Source organism: Podarcis filfolensis (genome assembly GCF_964270895.1).
Source record: "Podarcis filfolensis genome assembly, chromosome: 1".
NCBI lineage: Eukaryota > Metazoa > Chordata > Lepidosauria > Squamata > Lacertidae > Podarcis > Podarcis filfolensis.
The window spans coordinates 52,087,107-52,106,144 of NC_139604.1; the positions used below are offsets into that span (position 1 = coordinate 52,087,107).

At 46.5% G+C, this 19,038-nt stretch overlaps 1 protein-coding gene across 2 annotated transcripts; it reads right to left on the minus strand.

Moving 5' to 3' along the window:
- Positions 1 to 750: 750 nt before the first annotated feature.
- Positions 751 to 18,990, minus strand: ATG9A (autophagy related 9A). 2 transcript variants are annotated; one of them, XM_083575406.1, is made up of 16 exons: positions 18,873 to 18,990; positions 17,879 to 17,985; positions 14,691 to 14,833; positions 14,166 to 14,209; positions 13,656 to 13,720; positions 13,179 to 13,340; positions 12,484 to 12,625; positions 10,272 to 11,020; positions 8,953 to 9,106; positions 8,498 to 8,677; positions 8,035 to 8,280; positions 6,814 to 7,028; positions 6,156 to 6,273; positions 5,455 to 5,680; positions 4,418 to 4,560; positions 751 to 3,484 (listed from the first exon to the last, which is right to left on the minus strand). In XM_083575406.1, the coding sequence occupies exons 3-16, from the start codon at positions 14,791 to 14,793 to the stop codon at positions 3,479 to 3,481; spliced, it is 2,553 nt and encodes an 850-aa protein (XP_083431532.1). In that variant the 5' UTR covers positions 14,794 to 14,833; positions 17,879 to 17,985; positions 18,873 to 18,990; the 3' UTR covers positions 751 to 3,478. The 2 variants fall into 2 exon arrangements, with proteins under 2 accessions (XP_083431532.1, XP_083431533.1); XM_083575407.1 differs by lacking the exon at positions 18,873 to 18,990 and adding an exon at positions 18,561 to 18,755.
- Positions 18,991 to 19,038: the final 48 nt, after the last annotated feature.

A 19,038-nucleotide genomic window follows, 5' to 3' on the forward strand; every position in this document is an offset into this window, starting at 1 on the left:
CTTGCCTCAGAAAAGACAGTCTAATCCTTCAGATTAAGGATGGAGATAAGGAAAGTTGTCTAGGTCAAGAGCATCGCCACAGGTCATGGCCACAATTCTTAAACATTTAGCATAGATGCCCTCTGATCCTCCCTGTCCTCACGTCCTGACTTTTTTTTAAAAAAAATTGAAATAGATTTTAAAATTGCATTCACACACAAAATCAGTATTGCTACATATGAGTTCTTAGCAGTATTTGGCTATAGAATTATAAACCCCAAAGTACCAGAATGTATTTAGCACGCACCTTTAAATGTATCCAAACTGGTGCTATGTTCCCTATAAAAAAAATAACAGCTCCTAAGCACATGGTAAATGCTAAATATATTTTTGTTCCTAGACATGACACACTCATTTCTCAGCATTCAGTGGGGCCAGAAAAGATGTGCCTCTTTGGATATTATAGAAGTCTAGGGCTTTTTTTCTGAGAGAACTTGTTGGAACGCAGTTCTGGCACCTCTCAGGTGGGTGCCGTTGCCATTCTAAGAGAACACGAGTGGTCATGATGAGTTACATTATTTCTTTTGAAAAATAGCACTGTAGCAGTGCATGTATTGATATGTACAAAAATCCAGTAGATAGTAACTACCTCATTAGTGCCACAAGCATTGTGATGATGGCCAACTACCCTGTGATCCACCTGGATTCATCTTGTAGGTAGCAGGCTGTTATCCTACCAGACACAATGAAAGACAATTCCACAGGCACGGCCACAGCAATCAAAGAATGGAACACCCCTCTTTATTCAGTAGATACAGTACTGTACAGGATGTCAGACATAAGCTCTGTTTTACAAACCACTTGCAGTGCTCCACATAACTCACAGGCCAGCCTCTAGTGTCACAAACGAAACAGGAGGCCACAGGTGGCTGTACCATGCACAAAAGATGGGGGCAAAATCAAGACAAGCATAATACATGACAGCTAGAATTCCCACCCACCCCATGTTTTAGCTGAGAACGCTCCCTTTATTCACTGCTAGACCAGGGGTACAGTAACATTTCCACTAGGATGCAGCAGGCTCATCTCTGCCAATGGGGCTGCTCTGCAGCTGATCGCTGTAGTGCAGGGACTATGGCCCTGTAGTTTTCCAGATGCTGTTGGGACTCCAAATCCCATCAGCTCCAGCCACCATGCTCAATGGACAGGGATGATAGGAGTTGTAATATAGTAAAGTTTCACAAACTACAGGTTCCCCATCCCAACAGTACATAACCAGCACTGATCAAAGTTGCAGGCTATGAAGCTATTCTTTCTACACTCCAGGGGATGTGTATTTTGCAGGAAAGACAGCAAATTAATATTTTACCATCAGTTGTTTTGAATTCCTTGAAATGCACCAGTAATCTGAAGAACGGGGAAATCCCAGCACCAGCCATACATCTAAACTACTGACAGCTTGAAGCTGCTGCTCACCAACTTCCCTTTTAGCATGTACCCCACAACACCAATGACCACCCTTTTGTTAAACTAGGTTAGGGAGTGGGGAAGTACAGTATCCTTTTTGGGCATAATCTCCTTTCTAGAGCAGGTGAACTACAAGCTGTAATCAATTCATTGCTGAGTGCAAATAATCTCTTCAATTCTGAAAGAGGGCAAAGAAGAAAAGAAATCCCAAGAGTCCTGGCTCCCAAGACCTACAATGTCAGTTCCAAGGCCATATAGGGATCTCCATGCAACCCGGCCTGTGCCCACAGAGAGGAAGGATGCATATTTTATCTGTGACAGTAATGGCAAGCTGCTTTTCATATGTACAACAGGAGCTTTGACAAACAGCTACTGGAGGTTGCAGCAGCCACTGTAAAAAAATAAAAACTGGCCCCACAGAGAAGACAAAGGAGTCAAAACCACAGGGTTAACCAAGACATATTGGGACCTGTAGCTCTGATGAGAGCGCTAGCATTACCCTAAGCAATGATTGGCTGGATTGTACCACACCCTCTGGGGATGCAATGTTTTCACTGGGCAGTCCGTAAAGTATTCTTTCTGATGTTTGCTATGCAAACCATAAAAGTATTTTGCTGTTGTGCTAAGACCACATAGCCCATAAGAATTAGAGGACGACAGTGGAGCCGATGGCATGGTGTTCTTTAGTAATAAAGTGGGGGAACCAGTAGAACCAGCAGAACTTCTGTAGACTCTTCAAGAGAACGCCTTGTCTAGCCAGGCGAGAGGTTCAGCCCTTTCAACAAGAACCTGAAGCCCACCCCAGTTCTTAAGATTGTGACAGGTAATATATTTGGCATATAGGAACTCTTCTCTTGCTGGCACTTCCACAAGATCTGGATGTTTGCCATTAAGGCATCCATAGAAAAGAGACATCACAAGGAGGGCAGCACTAGCTTGGAGAAGAACCCAAACATTTGTGCCCACAGGAAGTGTATGGGGAATCTGGGAAATATTTAAATAGAGCGATGGGGGCAGGGGCAGACAAGTATCGCCTTCCTCCACCCATCCCTCATACCCACAAGTACAGCACCTGGGGCAGAGCCTCATACTTGATTCTAAATCCTAGCAGGATGAGCAAGGTGAGAGCAAGGGGCATCCTCAGAATAGAGCCATCGGTCTGGAGCTGGGTGCCATTTGGTAAGTTTGAAGGAGACTTTGGTCATTTCAGATATTGCCTCAAGCAAAACCTGGTACGGGCTGTGAAGCAATACCCTGCGAAGCCTGTGCTTTGATACTGCAAGAGGGATGCGAAATAAATGTGGCCCCAAACAGTAGAATCATTTGTGCCCACAGGAAGACAAAATCCTGCGGCATGAGTGGTGATGGCACTGCAAGAGTGCCTCTTTTGGCTTGGCTTCAAAGTTTGTGAGTGAATGGTAAAGCAGGGAGGAAGATACGCACCCTTCTTGTGTGTGAAAAGCTTCTATCCAAGTCAGGCTCTGCCACTGGAGGAAGCCTGTGCCCCATTCCCATTAAAAAAATAATCTCTTGCAGCCCTTCTTTTCCTGAGTCCAAATCTATCGCCTGATTGCATCTTTAATTACACGCTGTAGTCTGGACAGTGTTACAGCTCTTCCTGCCTCTGAACGGGGGTCCACACAGCAGGTCCTCCTCCTGCTACAGGATATTTCAGGCAGGGCAAGCATGGATGCCAGTCTCCTGCACTGTAGTGCGCTCCGTGGCATACTGTGCAAGTCTCGGATGGTTCTCCAACATGGACGACACGGATGCAGACACGGACAAATATATGTAATCACACACACATCCAGCCCATGCCCAGCTAGCGTGCCACCGGCATGATGCATGTCTGGATAGAGTTCCGCCCACAATGAAGGCACTGCTGTCTTCACACCTTCCTCACGCTGGCACTGACGTCCAGGACATGGAGACTTGAGCCAACCCATACTTTGTAGGGCAGGGTAACCCAATGTCCCACCAGCTGAGGCGGCCCCACGATGTGGAGCCCACACAGGATCTTCAGCCTTCACAGCTACACCTGGAAGGGATTGGGAAGGCAAAGGAAGTTATTTGGGAAGGGGGACAGTGACGAGAAAGACTGGGTCAAAGCAAAGCTCTTAATACTCCAGATTTTGTGCCAAACAAAGATCCCACCTCCTGAAACCTTCAGTATTTATTTTTAAGCAAGTTTTAGGCCATTTAGCAATATCAGCTGACTACATGCAAAGGAGAATAAGGATCCTCCACCTCTAAAACCCATATGGAAGAGAACATTTTGACAGCTACAGCTGATGGAGGGGAAGAAATGCTGCATATACTGAAATTCCCCTTTCCAAGGCAGAAAATGCCCCCAGCCTTCTTTTGTGTGTGGCTAGCACACTGAAGCTAGAGATCTTTCACAGAATGCCTGCCATTGCTCTCTGTCCCTCCATAGCTTACTCCAGGCTTCCTCAACCTCGGCCCTCCATGTTTTGAGACTACAATTTCCATCATCCCTGACCATTGGTCCTGCTAGCTAGGGATCATGGGAGTTGTAGGCCAAAAATATCTGGAGGGCCGAGGTTGAGGAAGCCTGGCTTACTCTCTCAACTTCTCATATTACTCTCTTCCCTCTTACCCTGAGATGACACTTTTTTTGGGGGGGGGGAGTCTACCCAAACATGGCCTTCTTTCTTTAATTTATAAATTTAAATTTCTCCCCTCAACCAAGGAACACGGGGCAGTTTACAGGATAGCCTTGCCTGATTTATTTGGTCTGCCTTGTGTATGAGTTCCTGAAAGCCCAACTAGTTCGTATCAGTAAAGCCTTCCCAAACACAAAATCAAATTATTTTTGTACTAACTAGTCTCTGGCCAGGTAGCTCCTGGTGATGATAGTGCAGTAATACATATAGCTGCATTAAGAGACTGCAGATTCCTCTGGTTTCATGACACAGCCATTGACAATGCTCAAGTATCAACCAGGCTGTACCTTGTGTATCTGAGGTGGCAACTCATCTTCCAAGCTCTCCTCTGGCACAGGCTCTGGGTGCCGAGCAGTCTGGCCATCTTCAGCCCACCCCCCAAGTGGCAGCCGAGCGAAGTGTGATGGGGCTCTGTGCACCATGCCAGGGTCTGTGGGAAAACAAAGAGGAAAAGAAAACCACCGGATGGGGCAGCCAAAGTTAAATGAGATCAGCTTGCTGCAAAATGTGTTTGGGGCTTCCAGTCTGCTCTGTTCCCCATTACCAGCCACCCAACACAGATACAGTAGCTGGGTAGCAGTGGCGTAAGTGGAAATATAATATATTGCAAGTACTCTTGGTCTTTTTGCTCCCACCTGGTTCTCTAACCAAGTCCATTAAGCAACACCCTACCCTGCCAGCTTTGGCCATGCCCCTTGTTGAAAGAAATAAGTATATTGATAGCTTTGTGACCAGAACAATGAAGAGTCTTGTGGCACATTTAAGACTAATAAATTTATTATGAACCATAGTCTACTCCATCTGATGAGGTATGAATATGTCATAAATTAGTCTTTAAGGTGCCACATGCTTTCATGGACTGACATGGTTACCCTTCTGGAAATTCATAACCAAAGAAAATTAAGCCTTCTGGAAATCAAAACTAAAGAAAATGAGAGCCCAAATCACAGAGAAAATGGTGCCTTCTGAAACGGCAGCAATGAAAGCAAAATGGATTTTTGAACTTCCCAAACTCATAATGCCACTCTTGTAGCACTGCTAGCCAGTGCTCCAAACCTGCTGATCAGCAAGGAGTGAAGGCTTGAGAGTGTAGGCAGCACAGGCAAAGGCTTGCCTCTTACATATGATGCACTGGCCATGTCATCAAAAGGGTTCACCAAAACTGCCAAGCAGCATGTCAGACTGATATCTAATCTTTTTCTCTAGTTGCCCTGTAGTTAACAAGAAATGCCAGCATGTGTATGTGCAGGGTTTGGCAGGAAATAAAGCCTTTTCTGGCTAAGGAATATAGAAGCACTGCGAGTTTGGCGTTCCTGAAACATACCTGAGACACCTCCATATCGACGCTGGAAGCCGGCTTGCAGAGCAGCTGTCTCATCACCAGCCTGGCGAGGCGAGGCGAAAGGATAGCTGGCTGAGCGGGGAATGGCACTGCTTGGGGTGCCCTGATGAGCATCGGGCTCCTCCTGGGCGCTTTCACCACTCTCATCACTCTCTCGCCGGTGCCACAAGTGCCGCTCAGGCTCCAACTGGGCATGCTGCTTGTGTAACTGAGAATGGCAGGGGGTATTAATGGGCAGCCAACTAGAACGCTATGGTGATATTGACGTGTGTCCCAAGCAAGCCCAGTTTGGGACTTGATACAATCCAAGTATCACAGGCCTCCACATAAATATCACATTTAAAGCCTTAATTTCACATGCTTCTACACAGGTCAATGAAAGTCATCACCTGCATCCATGCAAGTCTCGCTCACATCCTGCAAGCCTATAGACTCTCTATTCATCTTCAGTTGTGCACAAATTGTCATAAATCATGGCCCAGTGAAGGGGGCCTTTGCTCCCAGCCTGATTTCTGTATAATGAAGGGCCTATCTCTTAGGTTAGGAACTATATCACAGTACAGAGGCTTATTCAATCCTCCTTTGCTGTGCTCATTCAGGTACACATGTCTCAAGATGCAGGTCTACACATAACCTTCAGGGCCCATTGCAAAGGCCTGCATGATTCTTGATGCTCAGCTCACCTCATGCATGTAGAGTGCATGCAGACTCATCTCAGTAGAGGCATATTCTGAAAGGATCAGGCTCTGAAGCTGGCCCTCCCAGGCACTACTGCCAGAACTAGCTGTCCTGGCATCAACCCTGCAAGCCAGAAGGGAGAGAAGAGTCAAGTCAAGATGTGTTAGAAAAAGTGATTTGGAGTCCAGAAGGCACCTTCTTGCCACTCCACACCCCAATAGTATGATTGCAGCAGCTTTCCCCCCTCTGAGCCTAGAAAGGGTGACATCAACCATACCACCGCTGTAGCCGGCTAACTAAAAGTGAATGTTTAGAACACACAGCAATCTTTTGGGGAGCCTTGCAGAACTGGATAGCTTTCTGCTGTCCCTCATAACCTCAGCTCCAAACACAAGGAAACCCCAAGCCATGGGTGGGGAGCTTGTGACCAGTCTTTGCCACTGGCCATGCTAGTTGGCACTGATGGGAACTGGGAGTCCAATAGGAGAGAGGTAATAAAAGGCATAAAAAGCTCTTGCTGCTGCTTCAAAGGCACATCTAGGAGGCTGCCTCCTGCTCTAACACACAGTAATGTATAGCTGTGCTGGGAAAAGCCTCATGAAATAGTCCTCAGAGCACTCTGGGGCTTTTTCCTCTAGCCCCTTACAACATGCAGCTTCTTACCCTGAGCCTGCCATTGTGCCAGGACCCCGATGTTGGGAACCTTCTGTGTGGGAACTCCTGTGGGTCGCCTGCGTTGACTGAAGAGGAGAGAAAGAACGCAGGGCAGATGCCACCTCAGACACAGCTGAGAGATGCCGCGAGGCCTGCCCATCACGGACTGCCTGGTAGCCCAGGACTGAGGAGCCTGCAATCACATTGGCAATCAGGCTATGTGGCTGCAGGGAGAGAACAGAGGAGGGAGGTGTGACCCAGGCAGGAAGATCCAATGTCTGCCCCATCTATCTACATTTGACACTTCACCACCACAACTGAACTTTGCAAAGTTTGTGATTCTTGGGTGAAGCACGGTCTAGAAATTATATACTGTAATAAAAATAAATAACTTCACCTCTGCCTTTGCAGTGTGGATCCTGAATTCTCTCCACATTTTGGAAAATTAGCCCACCCATCTCCAGCCCCCAGCAATTCAAATGCTTTCTAAATGGTGACACTTGGAAGAGAAGATGCTACAGGTGTTGGGGGACTTTCTTATAGGAAAGACAAGTGATTCAGTGAGAAGGGGATTGTTAATCACATTAAGAGATCCTAAACACAAAAGGACCTTAGGTTTTTGATTGCAGTTGGATAAGTGAAATTGAAACAATGTAACCACAAGACACCAAGGACCTTCTGGGGGTGGGTGGGAGGGATGGTGCTTATTTATGTCTGACTTTATTTACATTTGAGTGTTATTTGTGCATCTTATTGAATAATATTGATTCCAATATCAATTCATATCAACAGGAATCTCATTGATTCATCACAATTCCATTTTGCAACCTTTGAGTCTTCCGTAAGCTTAAGACTTTCACAATAAAAATATACAGAAAGAAAAGCAATAATATATCCTAGGAAAAGGAATTGGGAAATAAAGGAGTGGGGAGAGAGGATGGGTAACGTGGAGACTCTGAAGGTGCCAACTTTTAGGGGAGTATGACTAACTTTTGCTGAAGAGATAACAGGAGACAGAAGTAGCATGCTTGCAAGCGGAAGGTAGTCTAATTAGGTCACAATGAGACAGTGGCAGCCATACTACCATGGCACTCAAATGACTCCACGGAGCCCAGAAGCCCACATAGAAACATTATCCCCATCCCACCAAAAAGAAACAGTTCACTGCAAATCTCTCCCTATGATAAACCAGGATTATGTCCTGTTCTACCACACACTAGTTCCCAGTACCTCTGATTCTGACTGCAAGGACTGAATGGAGGTGAAGAGGGCATTGTCAGGCAGGACAGCCTGCTGGGCCAGAGCCAGGCTGCTGTCGCGGTGCACACGTTCCTTAAGCAAGCCGATGAAAGCCGTGCTCTCCCGAGGAGGTTGCCAGTGTGGGTTGGTGATAGCAAAGTGCATGAGGGACAGCTCCGTCTTGCCATCCTCGGCTTGTTGGTAAACGGAAGCCTCCGTCTTCCCGGCTGACATCCACTGCAAAACAAGAGAGGGACAGGGTGTTTTGTGCACACCATGCAGCTGCCTCAATGGGACTAGGAGCAGCCAGCAGACACAAGGGCACTGCAGACCTGACCTGCGAGCAGCACCACAGCTGCATACTGGGGCAGGACAGGGGCACTGCAGGGTGTTTGTGACCCAGGACGAGGCAAGGCATGTCAGGTCCATGATGCTGCCCCTCACTGGGACCTACCGCAGGGTGTCCATGCCACCGCACATCCATCTGGGCAAAGGAGCAGGTATCTCCCACGCCCACCACCTCCACAGTGAAGTTGCGGAAGAAATCAATTATCTCTAGAGCTTTGGGCCTCAGACAGAAGATGAGGATCAAGGGAGTCACAATGGGGCTGAGCAGCTCTTCCAGGATGAACACCTTAAGTAAAGGAGACAAAGGCATTAAGTTCAACAACTGCACGGGTGTCTATCACTTGTGAAACCACAGCACAGCCTCAAGACATGACTGCAGGCACTGGGGAGAATAACTGGGGGAAATACCAGGGATTCTTTCCTCCCACATGCCCTGGGGTCAGAGAACCTCCCCCATTTTGGGGGGAACTCTACGGACAATACATGCTTGGATCTAGTCAGGGTTTATGCAAAGGGCAGCTCTTATATGATTTCCTCCCACCCTACCCTGCCCCACCTCACCGCCTTGTACTGGAAGAGCTGGGAGAATTCATCTCGGGTTTCATAGCGGTGGGCGTTGCCCTGCCAGTGGTCAGGCATGTAGTGGATGTGCGCCAGAATCACCCGAAGCAACTGCTCTGGGCAGAAGACCAGGTGCTGGTCTGGGATGAAGGATCTGCAAGACAGATGGGATAGGTGTCAAGGAGAGCTACATTCCTTCATAAAAGCAAGCAGACAGGCACTTTATGTTCTAGGGGTCCCCAGCCCCATGTTCCCTCTTCATGGAAAGATGAACACAGAGGAGTGTAGTGAGATAAACTATTTATGGGTCAGATACAGCAGGTTCAGCTTTAACAAACTGGTTCACTGTGGAGGAAGATGATAATTTCACACACTTCTGTACTTATTTAAATCCTTATTTGCAGTACAGAACTGTTCAGTCTGCCTTTGATAAAAGGGTAATAAAATGTGTGATGCCTGTTTGCCTCTAAAGCAAGCTTGCAACAATTCCTCACAGACTCAGTGATCAGCCAGATTCCTAGATTCTGGATTTCTTAGACTCCTATTGAACATTAAGTCAGTGGCAGGTTACATCAATCAAAAATGTCAGAAGCTGATCAACTAGCAATTACAACATAGGAAGTATCAGGTTGATTTTTACTGCACATCAATATACAACACAGATAACTCTGTTTAACCAGCAGCTATACCTGCTTTACCACCCCCACTTTTGTTTCATCTCTCAGATATCAAACTGAGCTGATGTTTCCAACTCCTTTTTTTCCTTTTCTGTCCGCTTACCCTAGTTTGTGACTCACCCCAGAGTATTACCTTCAAGCAGTGCCTGTCACATTCTTCATGGACAGATAGAAGCTCTGCCCTTGCTTGATCCAGGCAAAAACTGAAAGGTAAGTCTAAGGTTGCACTATTCTAGAAAAACCAGGCTTTGCCTCGAACCATCGCAGGGGCCCTCTCATTGCAGATGTCACAGTTTAAACAACTCCAAGGCACCACCACCACTGAGATCACTAAACCAGGGAAGCAACCAGTTTTGCAGAGCTGAAAGACGTGGGTTGTTAAGCTTAATCAATTTCCTCAAGTGTCCTAGCTATCATTGCCACAGAAGGAAAAGGCAGCACAGGCAATTCATCTCCCAGTAACTTCCTCAGCAGAAAAACTTTTGTAGCTTAATGCAATTTTTGGTCAGCAGAATGCTTTTAATTTCCACCTATCAATTCTCTGATTGGGTGCTCCTCATAATAATGGCAACCACCCCGTTGATGCCAAGACTCAGAGAACAAAAACAAAAACCCTTCTGTTCGCAGCCAATCTCAACTCACCTGCAGACAGTGACAGCCACACCCAGGATGGTGACTGTGGTGAGGACATGCTCCACAGCAAGCACGTCTTCATCATAAATTGTGAGGGCAATGAGGACAGCGAGGATGGAGCCAGCAAAGAAGGCCACATTCTTAGCCACGACAGTGAACAGAGGTGAAATGAAGCAGTTCATGTACTTGGAGGCTGGCTTGTAGCCCTTGCTGAGGCGCGAGTGCAACTCGTGGTCCAGCTCATTGAAGTGCCGCAGGTAGCAGCGGCCGTAGAGGGACCAGCAACGAGCCCCCAAGCTTCCTGGCTCTCGCTTCAGAATCTCTGTGTAACTGAAGAAGGCGTAGAGGATCTGCCAGATGAGGATGAGCGGACAGAGCAGAAAATTAGCAATGCCAATCCAGAGGATGCGGGCGCCCAGCTTTTCAGCCAGCTCCAGGCGGTTGCTGCCTCGCTTGTACTCGGCCTTGAGACTCCACTCGTTCTCAAAGAGTGAGCCAGGGCCCCAGAAGAAGATGAGCTCAAAGTTGTACTTGAGGCCACGCGTATAGAAGATTGTATCACCCAGTAGGGGGAGGTGGAAGCGCATAGGCAATAGCGACTTGTTCACCATGGCCACCATGTAGTTCTTGAAACGCAGGATGCGGTGGTAGATGTCCAGTTCTGTCAGCTCCTTCTTATGAATGCAGATCTGGTGTTCCTTCTGGATTTGGACAATCCGTGCCTGCACCTCCTGCCATGTGTAGTAGGGCAAATTGGACTGCAGGCAAAGAGAGGGGTGGTGAGGTTAGTGCTGTGACAAGGCTAATCCTCTTGATGGGGATACACTCCTTTCTGAAGGAGCAGGTACACAACTTGGGGATAATTCTGGATCCACTGGTGTCACTTGAGGCTCAGGTGGCCTCAGTGGCATGGAGTGCTTTCCATCAACTTTGGTTAGTGGCCCAGCTGTGACCCCAACTGGACAGGGATAGCCTAACTTCTCTTGTCTATGCTCTGACAACCTCTAGGTTAGATTACTGCAATGCACATGGGACTGTCTCTGAGACATTTCGGAAACTTCAGCTGTTGCGGAATTCAGTGGCCAGGTTTCTCAACAAGGCAGGACAGTTTGAGCATATAACACCAACCTTGGCCTGACTGCACTGGTTGCCAATTAGTTCCTGGGCCCAATTTTGACATATAAAGCCTCAAACATCTCAGGACTGCAATACCTCAAGGACCATCTCTTCCCTTATGAACTAACCTGGACCCAGCAGTCATCATCTAAAGTGCTTCTTCATGTTTCCCCTCCACAAGAGGTCCAGAGGGTAGCAACATGAAGATGAGCCTTTGCTTTGGTGGCTCCCCATTTGTGGAATGCTCTCCACAGAGTGGTTCACCTGGCGCCATCATTATATATCTTTATGTGCCAGGCAAAAACTTTCCTTCATATCCAGGCCTTTCGCCTTTAACTACCTGTGGCCTTTTAGAAGTGGGTAGGTTTTTGATGTATTTCTCCCCCCACCCCACAATGGTTTTGATGTATCTGGGGATGGGGTTTTTTATCCATTTGGCTGTTTGTTTGTTGCTTTGAGTTGTCTTGGGAAAGAAAAAGTGACTAACAGATTTAACAAACAAAAACTTTCCCCACTCCTGAAAAAGGGGAAGGGAATTGGTTATGCAGAGACTCAACTTCTAACACTCTTGGGCAAGGACCAAATAACAAACACTGGCAAACCAGACAATGACAGCTGCGGAACATACTAGCCCTGCCACTCAACCAAGCAAGTCAGATTGAGCAACCATGGGATTAGCAGCAGACCAGAAAGATCAGCAGCAGTGTACAACTCTGGAGGAAGGTCAATAAGGGACAGAGGAAGATTCAGGGGTGGAAGATTTTTCCCTTAAAGGAGAAGAAGCAACAGGTCTTATCTGCAGGCTTCTCACTGCTTCGAAAAGAACATGAGACACTAAGAACTGAACTGTAGGATCAACCCAAATGTTATTCTGGGTCAAACCAAAAGTCATGTTGGGCCAGCATTCTGTCTTCAGTAACAGTCAGTCAAATGCTCCTGGGAAGGTTGCAAAAAAAAAAAAGTGGGGGCTGGATATGGAAGTACTGATTTGCTTGTAATCAGGTAATCAGAACTATATTGCTAAGGTGTCAACATTCCCTATCAATAGCACAGTGTGTAGATTTGTGCATGCATGTCTAACAGTTCCCAGAGCACAGCAGCTTACCATGGGAATCTTGAGAGCATTGATGTAAAAAGAGTGGATTTCCCAATAGCAGCAAATGTTGTAGATGAATTTAATCAGCCGATGGATCCAGAAGACCCCCGCAATCACCAGGATAGAGATGAGAAAGCCATTGGCCTGGATCCTATGAGAAAGATGGATTCACAGAAAGGAAGAAGCAGCTACCTCCCTTCTGGTCATTACAGTTCTTTCCAAAGCATGTGCCAACCCCTCCTTCTCAGATTGCTAGAATTCAGGCACTTCAGGTGGGTGCAAGGCTATGCAGTGCTGAGATGCATTAAACTGTACTAATGGGCATCTGGGCTGTAAAATCTGAGAGAAGATGGGTACAGCTACAAATGTGAACTCAAAGCTTTCTCTCACAGTTAATCCACAAGATTGTCTAGTATATTAAAAGTTCAGCTGGCTCGTCAAGGGCCCAACTTTATCACTGAGATTAGGTTAACGCTGGAGACCCCAGATTTGGCAGATATAGAAGCAAACATCTAAAAGCAGTTTTGACAGCAACACTCATCTTGCAAGAACTACATTTCCGAGCCTACAGCTATGATTGAGTGTGACTTAAAATGCAAAGTAGAGGATCTTCCACATCCAGGAAGCCTCTTGGATTTTAGACCCCACCAAGGTGGACTAGGATGTGGTCAAATTTAGGAAAGGATAGTCCTTGCTAACTTTACCTGGCACTGCACTCATTGGGAGGCAGGAAGGCATCTGGCAGGGTCACCTTGACAGGGTCACTGGAATGCTGGCTGTGATTCACCAGCTTGTTAGCAAACAGGATATCGTAGTCAACACAGCTGACAAGGAATGTGGTGAAGGCCACAACAAAGATGAACTGCCTGTGAGAAGAGAAGATGTGTCACACTAGGAGGCACTCAGCCTTCCCCGCTCCCATCTTCAAATTATCTGGGCTAGCAAAAGGCACCAGCTGTCTAAATCCTTCATACCAGAGACATCTTGCATAAAGAGAATCAGGAGTAGGATTTGTTTTCCTATCAACCTGAATGACAGGGAATTGGGGCCAGGGAAGGATCACTAGCTCCAGCAGGAAACCAGAACTCTTTTTTTCACCTCTGACAAGGTGCCCATGGAAATACAATGAATGTCCACTTCCAATCCTGTTTTACTGGAAGAGACATGGAGTTCATACTCACATTAATTCAAAGATCTCACTGATGAGCATACAGGTGAAGCCATTCTTCTGGTGCAGGTTATAGACGTGAGGGATACAGTCAAAGAGAATTGCTCAGAATATTGGTTGCAGTGCCCACCCTTAGTTTCACCAGAGACTAGTCTCCCATGAGCAGGAAGCATCTCCTTTTCCAGTTCAACCTGCCATGCTATTAAGTCACGATTAGCCACCATCAGGAGGAAAGAATCAGTAACTTTCTGCCATAAAGAACTCCATTTGAGGGGGTGATTGCAAATCTCCTTGTATTGCTTTTGTTCCTGTCTGGCCTGTAAACCTGTATGGGTTCCAGAGGCTGGTTCTTGATTATGCTATCCTTTGTTCCTGAACAGATACTGAAAGGTCCTTTGCCTCTTGGAGTGTTTAATGGGCCACAAGGAACCTTGTAAAGGGTTCCCAGCTCTGCTGCAACCGAGCCCCACCCCCAATCCCGACAGCTGGGATACAACCATCCCTGCCCTTCAGGTAAGGATATACGAGAGAAAAAGAGGTCCAGATTCTCAATGTGGTGCCAGGGAGCTGCAAGACAGACAAAGTGAAAAAAGAATCCTAAAATTCAACACACCAGAAAGAAGCCAGAGGGAGAAGGAGCTGTGACACAGCATCCCATTGCACCATCCAAGCCCAATATTTTAAGAACAAAAATTTAAAGCTGAACCCTAAACACACTTTCTAGAGAGAAAGCCTTGCTCAATTTCGTGGGAACTTAGTAAGAACATAAGACCAAAGGCCCGTCTAGTCCCACAGTGGCCAGTCACATGCCTCTGGGAAATCCACAAGCAATACAATAATGCAACTGCCTTCTCCTACTACTGCTGCTTCCCAGGAACAGGCATGCTTGAAAACATGCTGCACAGCAAATGCAGTTTCCCCAGAAACAGAGCCAGAATCCCACAATTCCACTTCCTGTTCAGATTAGTCTTTCACCAGTCCCAGGCACCATCAGCACTGATTTGTGGGGTGCCTGGCACCAAGGCTGGCCGCTCACAGCTGTACTCACATTTGCTGCCCTCGGCAACATGAACCATCAGGTCCTCTTCTCCTGGGGGAGAATCATTGTAGGAGGCCTCCAGCCGCTGATACTCTGTATCAAAGTGAGCCATGTTGTCACTGAGCTGGGCCTCATCCAACGTCACACAGGCTCTGAGGGGGGAAAAGACAGGGTAAAAAAAAAGTAGCATTTAAGACATAACTAGAAGGCATCAGTTGGGTTGGGAGACTCATTTCATTTTAGTTTTACCCTTAAAAGGAACTGGAAGCTTCTGGTGGGGACCAAATAACAGAGGGCAAGGAAGGAAAAGAGTGGAGAGAGGAAAGCAGCAGGAGACAAAACAGCACAAATTAAGAAGTAGGAAATAATTATTGGTGGTGAGAGCATTGCAGGAAACACTGCCTGATCATGAAACATCCTGTCCAAACCTATTCTGGGTTTTGAGACTTTGCTTTACATCATATTTACAAACTGTTGTCTGCAACAAAGTTGTTGTTGTTGTTGTTGTTGTTGTTGTTGTTGTTGTTGTTGTTGTTATACATTTAATTTCATGAACAGGCAGAGCAGGGACTTGATACATACCGTTGCAAGTATATCAATCTCTTCCCCCACACAAAGGAAAGTACGTTTCAACTAAAGGAAACCTTTCTAGTTGGGGTTTAGAAGAACTTCAGCTTCACTTTCATTTTAGCCTACTGTTCTAGCTTTCTTTCTATACCAGAAGTAAAAAATGCAATATAATGAAAAAAGAGAAATAAAAAAACTTTATCTAGTCTAGTATTCTGTACCCACGGTGTCACAATCACATGCTCTTGTGTATCTGAGAACCTGTGTATGCATGCATTCACATGCATATTTTCAAAACAGATTCATAGTAAAGCACAACATATATGCAAACTCAAAGGTGCATTTTATAGCCAATATTCTAACACATTCAAACTTCTAGTCTAGAGAAAAGCAAGAGTTCCTATGCTACAAGGTGTAAAATTAAGTGGTGGAGCTATGAGACCCCGGGAAGATAGAGAGAATTTGCCAAAGGTGATCTACTGAGGCTCAGCTGAGGTAAAGACCAGGACCAAGACCATAACTAGGGCCAGGAATTCTATGCCCTAGTGACTTCAGCTCTTTGGGGAACCAAACTTCATGCTACTGGGTGACAGAACCCTTATCAGGCTTCTTGATCTGGCACCCAGCACTGCGTAAAAGGTGTACCTTGAGAGTGACATGGAGTTGCATGGACAGTTGCTGGAGGGGTGACTGAAAGACACAGACTGATGCTCAAACTACCCTAAAGTAAGGTCTGGAGATCTCTAGTCTGGTAGGTACAAGGAAGGGGTCCAGTGATATAATGAGGAGGATTTTAGTGACATCTAGGTGGAGTGAAAGGCAATTATCAGTGGGAGAATCTACCCTTCTGGGAGGTGTGTGTGTACATGAGGGAGTGTAATCAAGAGAGATTCTCTCTCAGGTTGACTCTCCTTCTGTCTCAAGGGATCAAGAAAAGGAACTAAGTTTTTGAGGTTTGCATTCAGTGACCTTTTCATTTTCACTGTCTTTTAGTCTCATCATCATTGCAACTCAGCATTTTCAGTTATTTAATCATCAAGGTTCCTGCCACACAGCAACTTGCTAGAGGGGGTCAGAAAAAGTAGGCAAAGGGGGCAATTACTCAGGGTTGTTCTTCTGCTGCTGTTCCCCCTACAACTGGTATTCTGTGGCCTGCTGCCTCTGATCCAGGTGGTAGTATATAGACATATCCCCATGAATTTGTCAAATCCTTTTTTAAAGCTCTCCTATGGTAACAAATTTCAATTTTGCAGGTGTGTGAAGTACTTCCCTTTATCAGTCCTGAATCTCCCACTTCGCTGAATGGCCTCAGGCTCCAGCACTAAGACAGAGCAAGAGGAAAGTTCTCTCTATCCACTTGCTTCACATCATGTATAATTTTATTTCCCTCTGACATGCACCCCCTTTAAAAAAACTAAAAAAGTTACCCAATGTTTTTGGTTTACCTTTTCCACACTTTCCAGCTCTACAGTATCCTATTTTGGGACGTGACAGACAGAATCATTGGCACGTAATTTTCCCTTTTCACTTCTGTCACACACACTTTTAATAATATTTTTTATTGTTGATCTTAATGTTTTTAGCTATATGCGCCTCAAACCTTACTTTCTTTTTTGAATTTGTTTTGCAAGCATGTGTTCCATTTTGTTCTCCTTAATTGAGCAAGACCTCCCATTTTGTGAAAGGAAGAAGCCTTATTGCCTCTAACAGCTTCCTTGCTTCTATTCCACTAGCATCTTCCCTGACTTGTAGTATACATTCGAGCTATGCTTCTATTCTTGTAATTCTGAATAACACCAATATGCTTTGGAGAGATTTCACCCTCTAGTCTTTCACTTTCAACTTGACTTTCAACCAATCATTTCATTTTTGAGATTTCATTTTTTGAAGTCAAATGTGACTGTGGACATCCTTAGCCATTCTCTACTCTGCTTACATATATGTTGAATTTGCTAACTCTTTGGTTACTGTTTCCAACTAGTTGAACAACACTTAAATATTGCACAAAGTACTGGCACCACTTACAAGTAAGTTCAGGGTCGCATCTCAGATAAGTTCCATGACCAAATGTTCTACAGCACAATCATTTAGGATATTTAGAAATTTTAACTGTCTGTCATGACTAGAACATGGGCGGACTACAGTCACGTGTGACTTCTCTATTTTTTTTCAACTAGCGATCCAACGTATCCATTCTTGCCTTAGTAGATAAGACATGTATTGTTGGATAAGACCAGTGTTAGCCTACTCCCACATTCTTGGCAAGAATTCTACCAACCAGCAGGCCAACCAGAAATCAGTGATTCACCCATGGACTACTACAAAGTTTCAACCCACACTTGGATTAAAGGATCCTTGGGATACTGTAACAGCATGTCAAATGATTTTTCTTCATTCAGAGCATGTACATATATTCTTGCCACTTTTGCAAATAATAACAACCACACCCATTTTAAATATTTCTCCTTATTTACCCTGTACTTTGACTCATGTAGATGCAGTGCCTACAGCTACAGGAAGGGCACACCCATCTTACTTGGTGTAAGCTGCTACAATTCAGACAGACAAAAACAAATGGCAAAATAAATCCCTCCTGAAGCAACACCTATGCACATGACACACACACTCACCTGCTCCATCTACCCCTAGTGCTGCAGGAACCCCCTGCTTGTGCTGTGCTCTGGGCATCTGACTGGCATCTCTAGCCTTGGATCCCCAATGTGCTTTTTCCCCCTGCCTGAAAAGAAAAAAGGCAGGATGTACACTGGAGACGGAGACTTTCAAGGGGCAAGTGGCCGTTCGGCTGGCAGGATGACTCTTGGAGGCTGCTGGTTCCACTCAGGGCTGGATTTAGGTTTGCTGAGGCCCTAAGCTACTGAAGGTAATGGGGCCCTTTATATGTCCAGCTGTCAGCAATTGTTGCTGTTTTTTGTGTTGAATATATGCTATATGGTAATTTATGGACCTAATAGGTACATACACAACACAAAACACTGTTGCTGTATGTGGGTTTTAATTTATTTGTTTTTATCTTATATTTTGGTGTTTTTTCCTTTTAAATTTTTTTGAGGGCCCCAAAATTTATACGTAGATCCGGCACTGGTTCCACTCAACACTCTCCAACCCAAAACAGGACCAGCTCCAGGCCCCTTTTGTGGGGTTGATTGGCGTCGGCGGGAGAAAGAGAGCGAAGAAGGGGCTGGTTCTGCTCCCCCGGCGCCCGCGAATCAAAGGAGAGGGAATCCAGGGAGAGGCGGCCTGCTCCGCCAGGTGAGGAAGGGCCCCCTTTGGGTTGCACCTTAACCCTCTCACCCCCTGGGATGGACTGAGCCGGAGGGGAGCCAGCTCACTCGCCGGATCCCTCCTCCCGAGTTGGAAAGGCAGCGCTGCCAGGCACAGCGGAGAGAGGGACCGCGGAGGGGGCTTTTCCTTGGGCGGCCCCAGGCAGCTCCTCCGCGGCTGTTTTGTTTTGGCTGAGCCGGGCCGGGAGGGGCCTTCCTCGGAGGTTGTTTACTTGGGAAGCGGGAGGGAGGCGGCGCGGCGGGGATTCCAAGGCGAGGCCCACGTCCCCGTCCCCCCCCCCCCCACGGCCATCCCTTTCCCGGCGGCGGCTGCGCGGCTCACCTCCAGGACAGTCGCCCCTAGTGACCGGACCCGGGGCTCAGCCTCCTCCGCCGCCGCGACTTCCCAGGCTCTGTCTGTCACTCACTTTCTCTCTCTCTCTCTCTCCCCGCCCCGCTCGCCTCCTACCTTGTCCCGACCGGCGGGCGCTTTCCGCTGCCAATGGGAG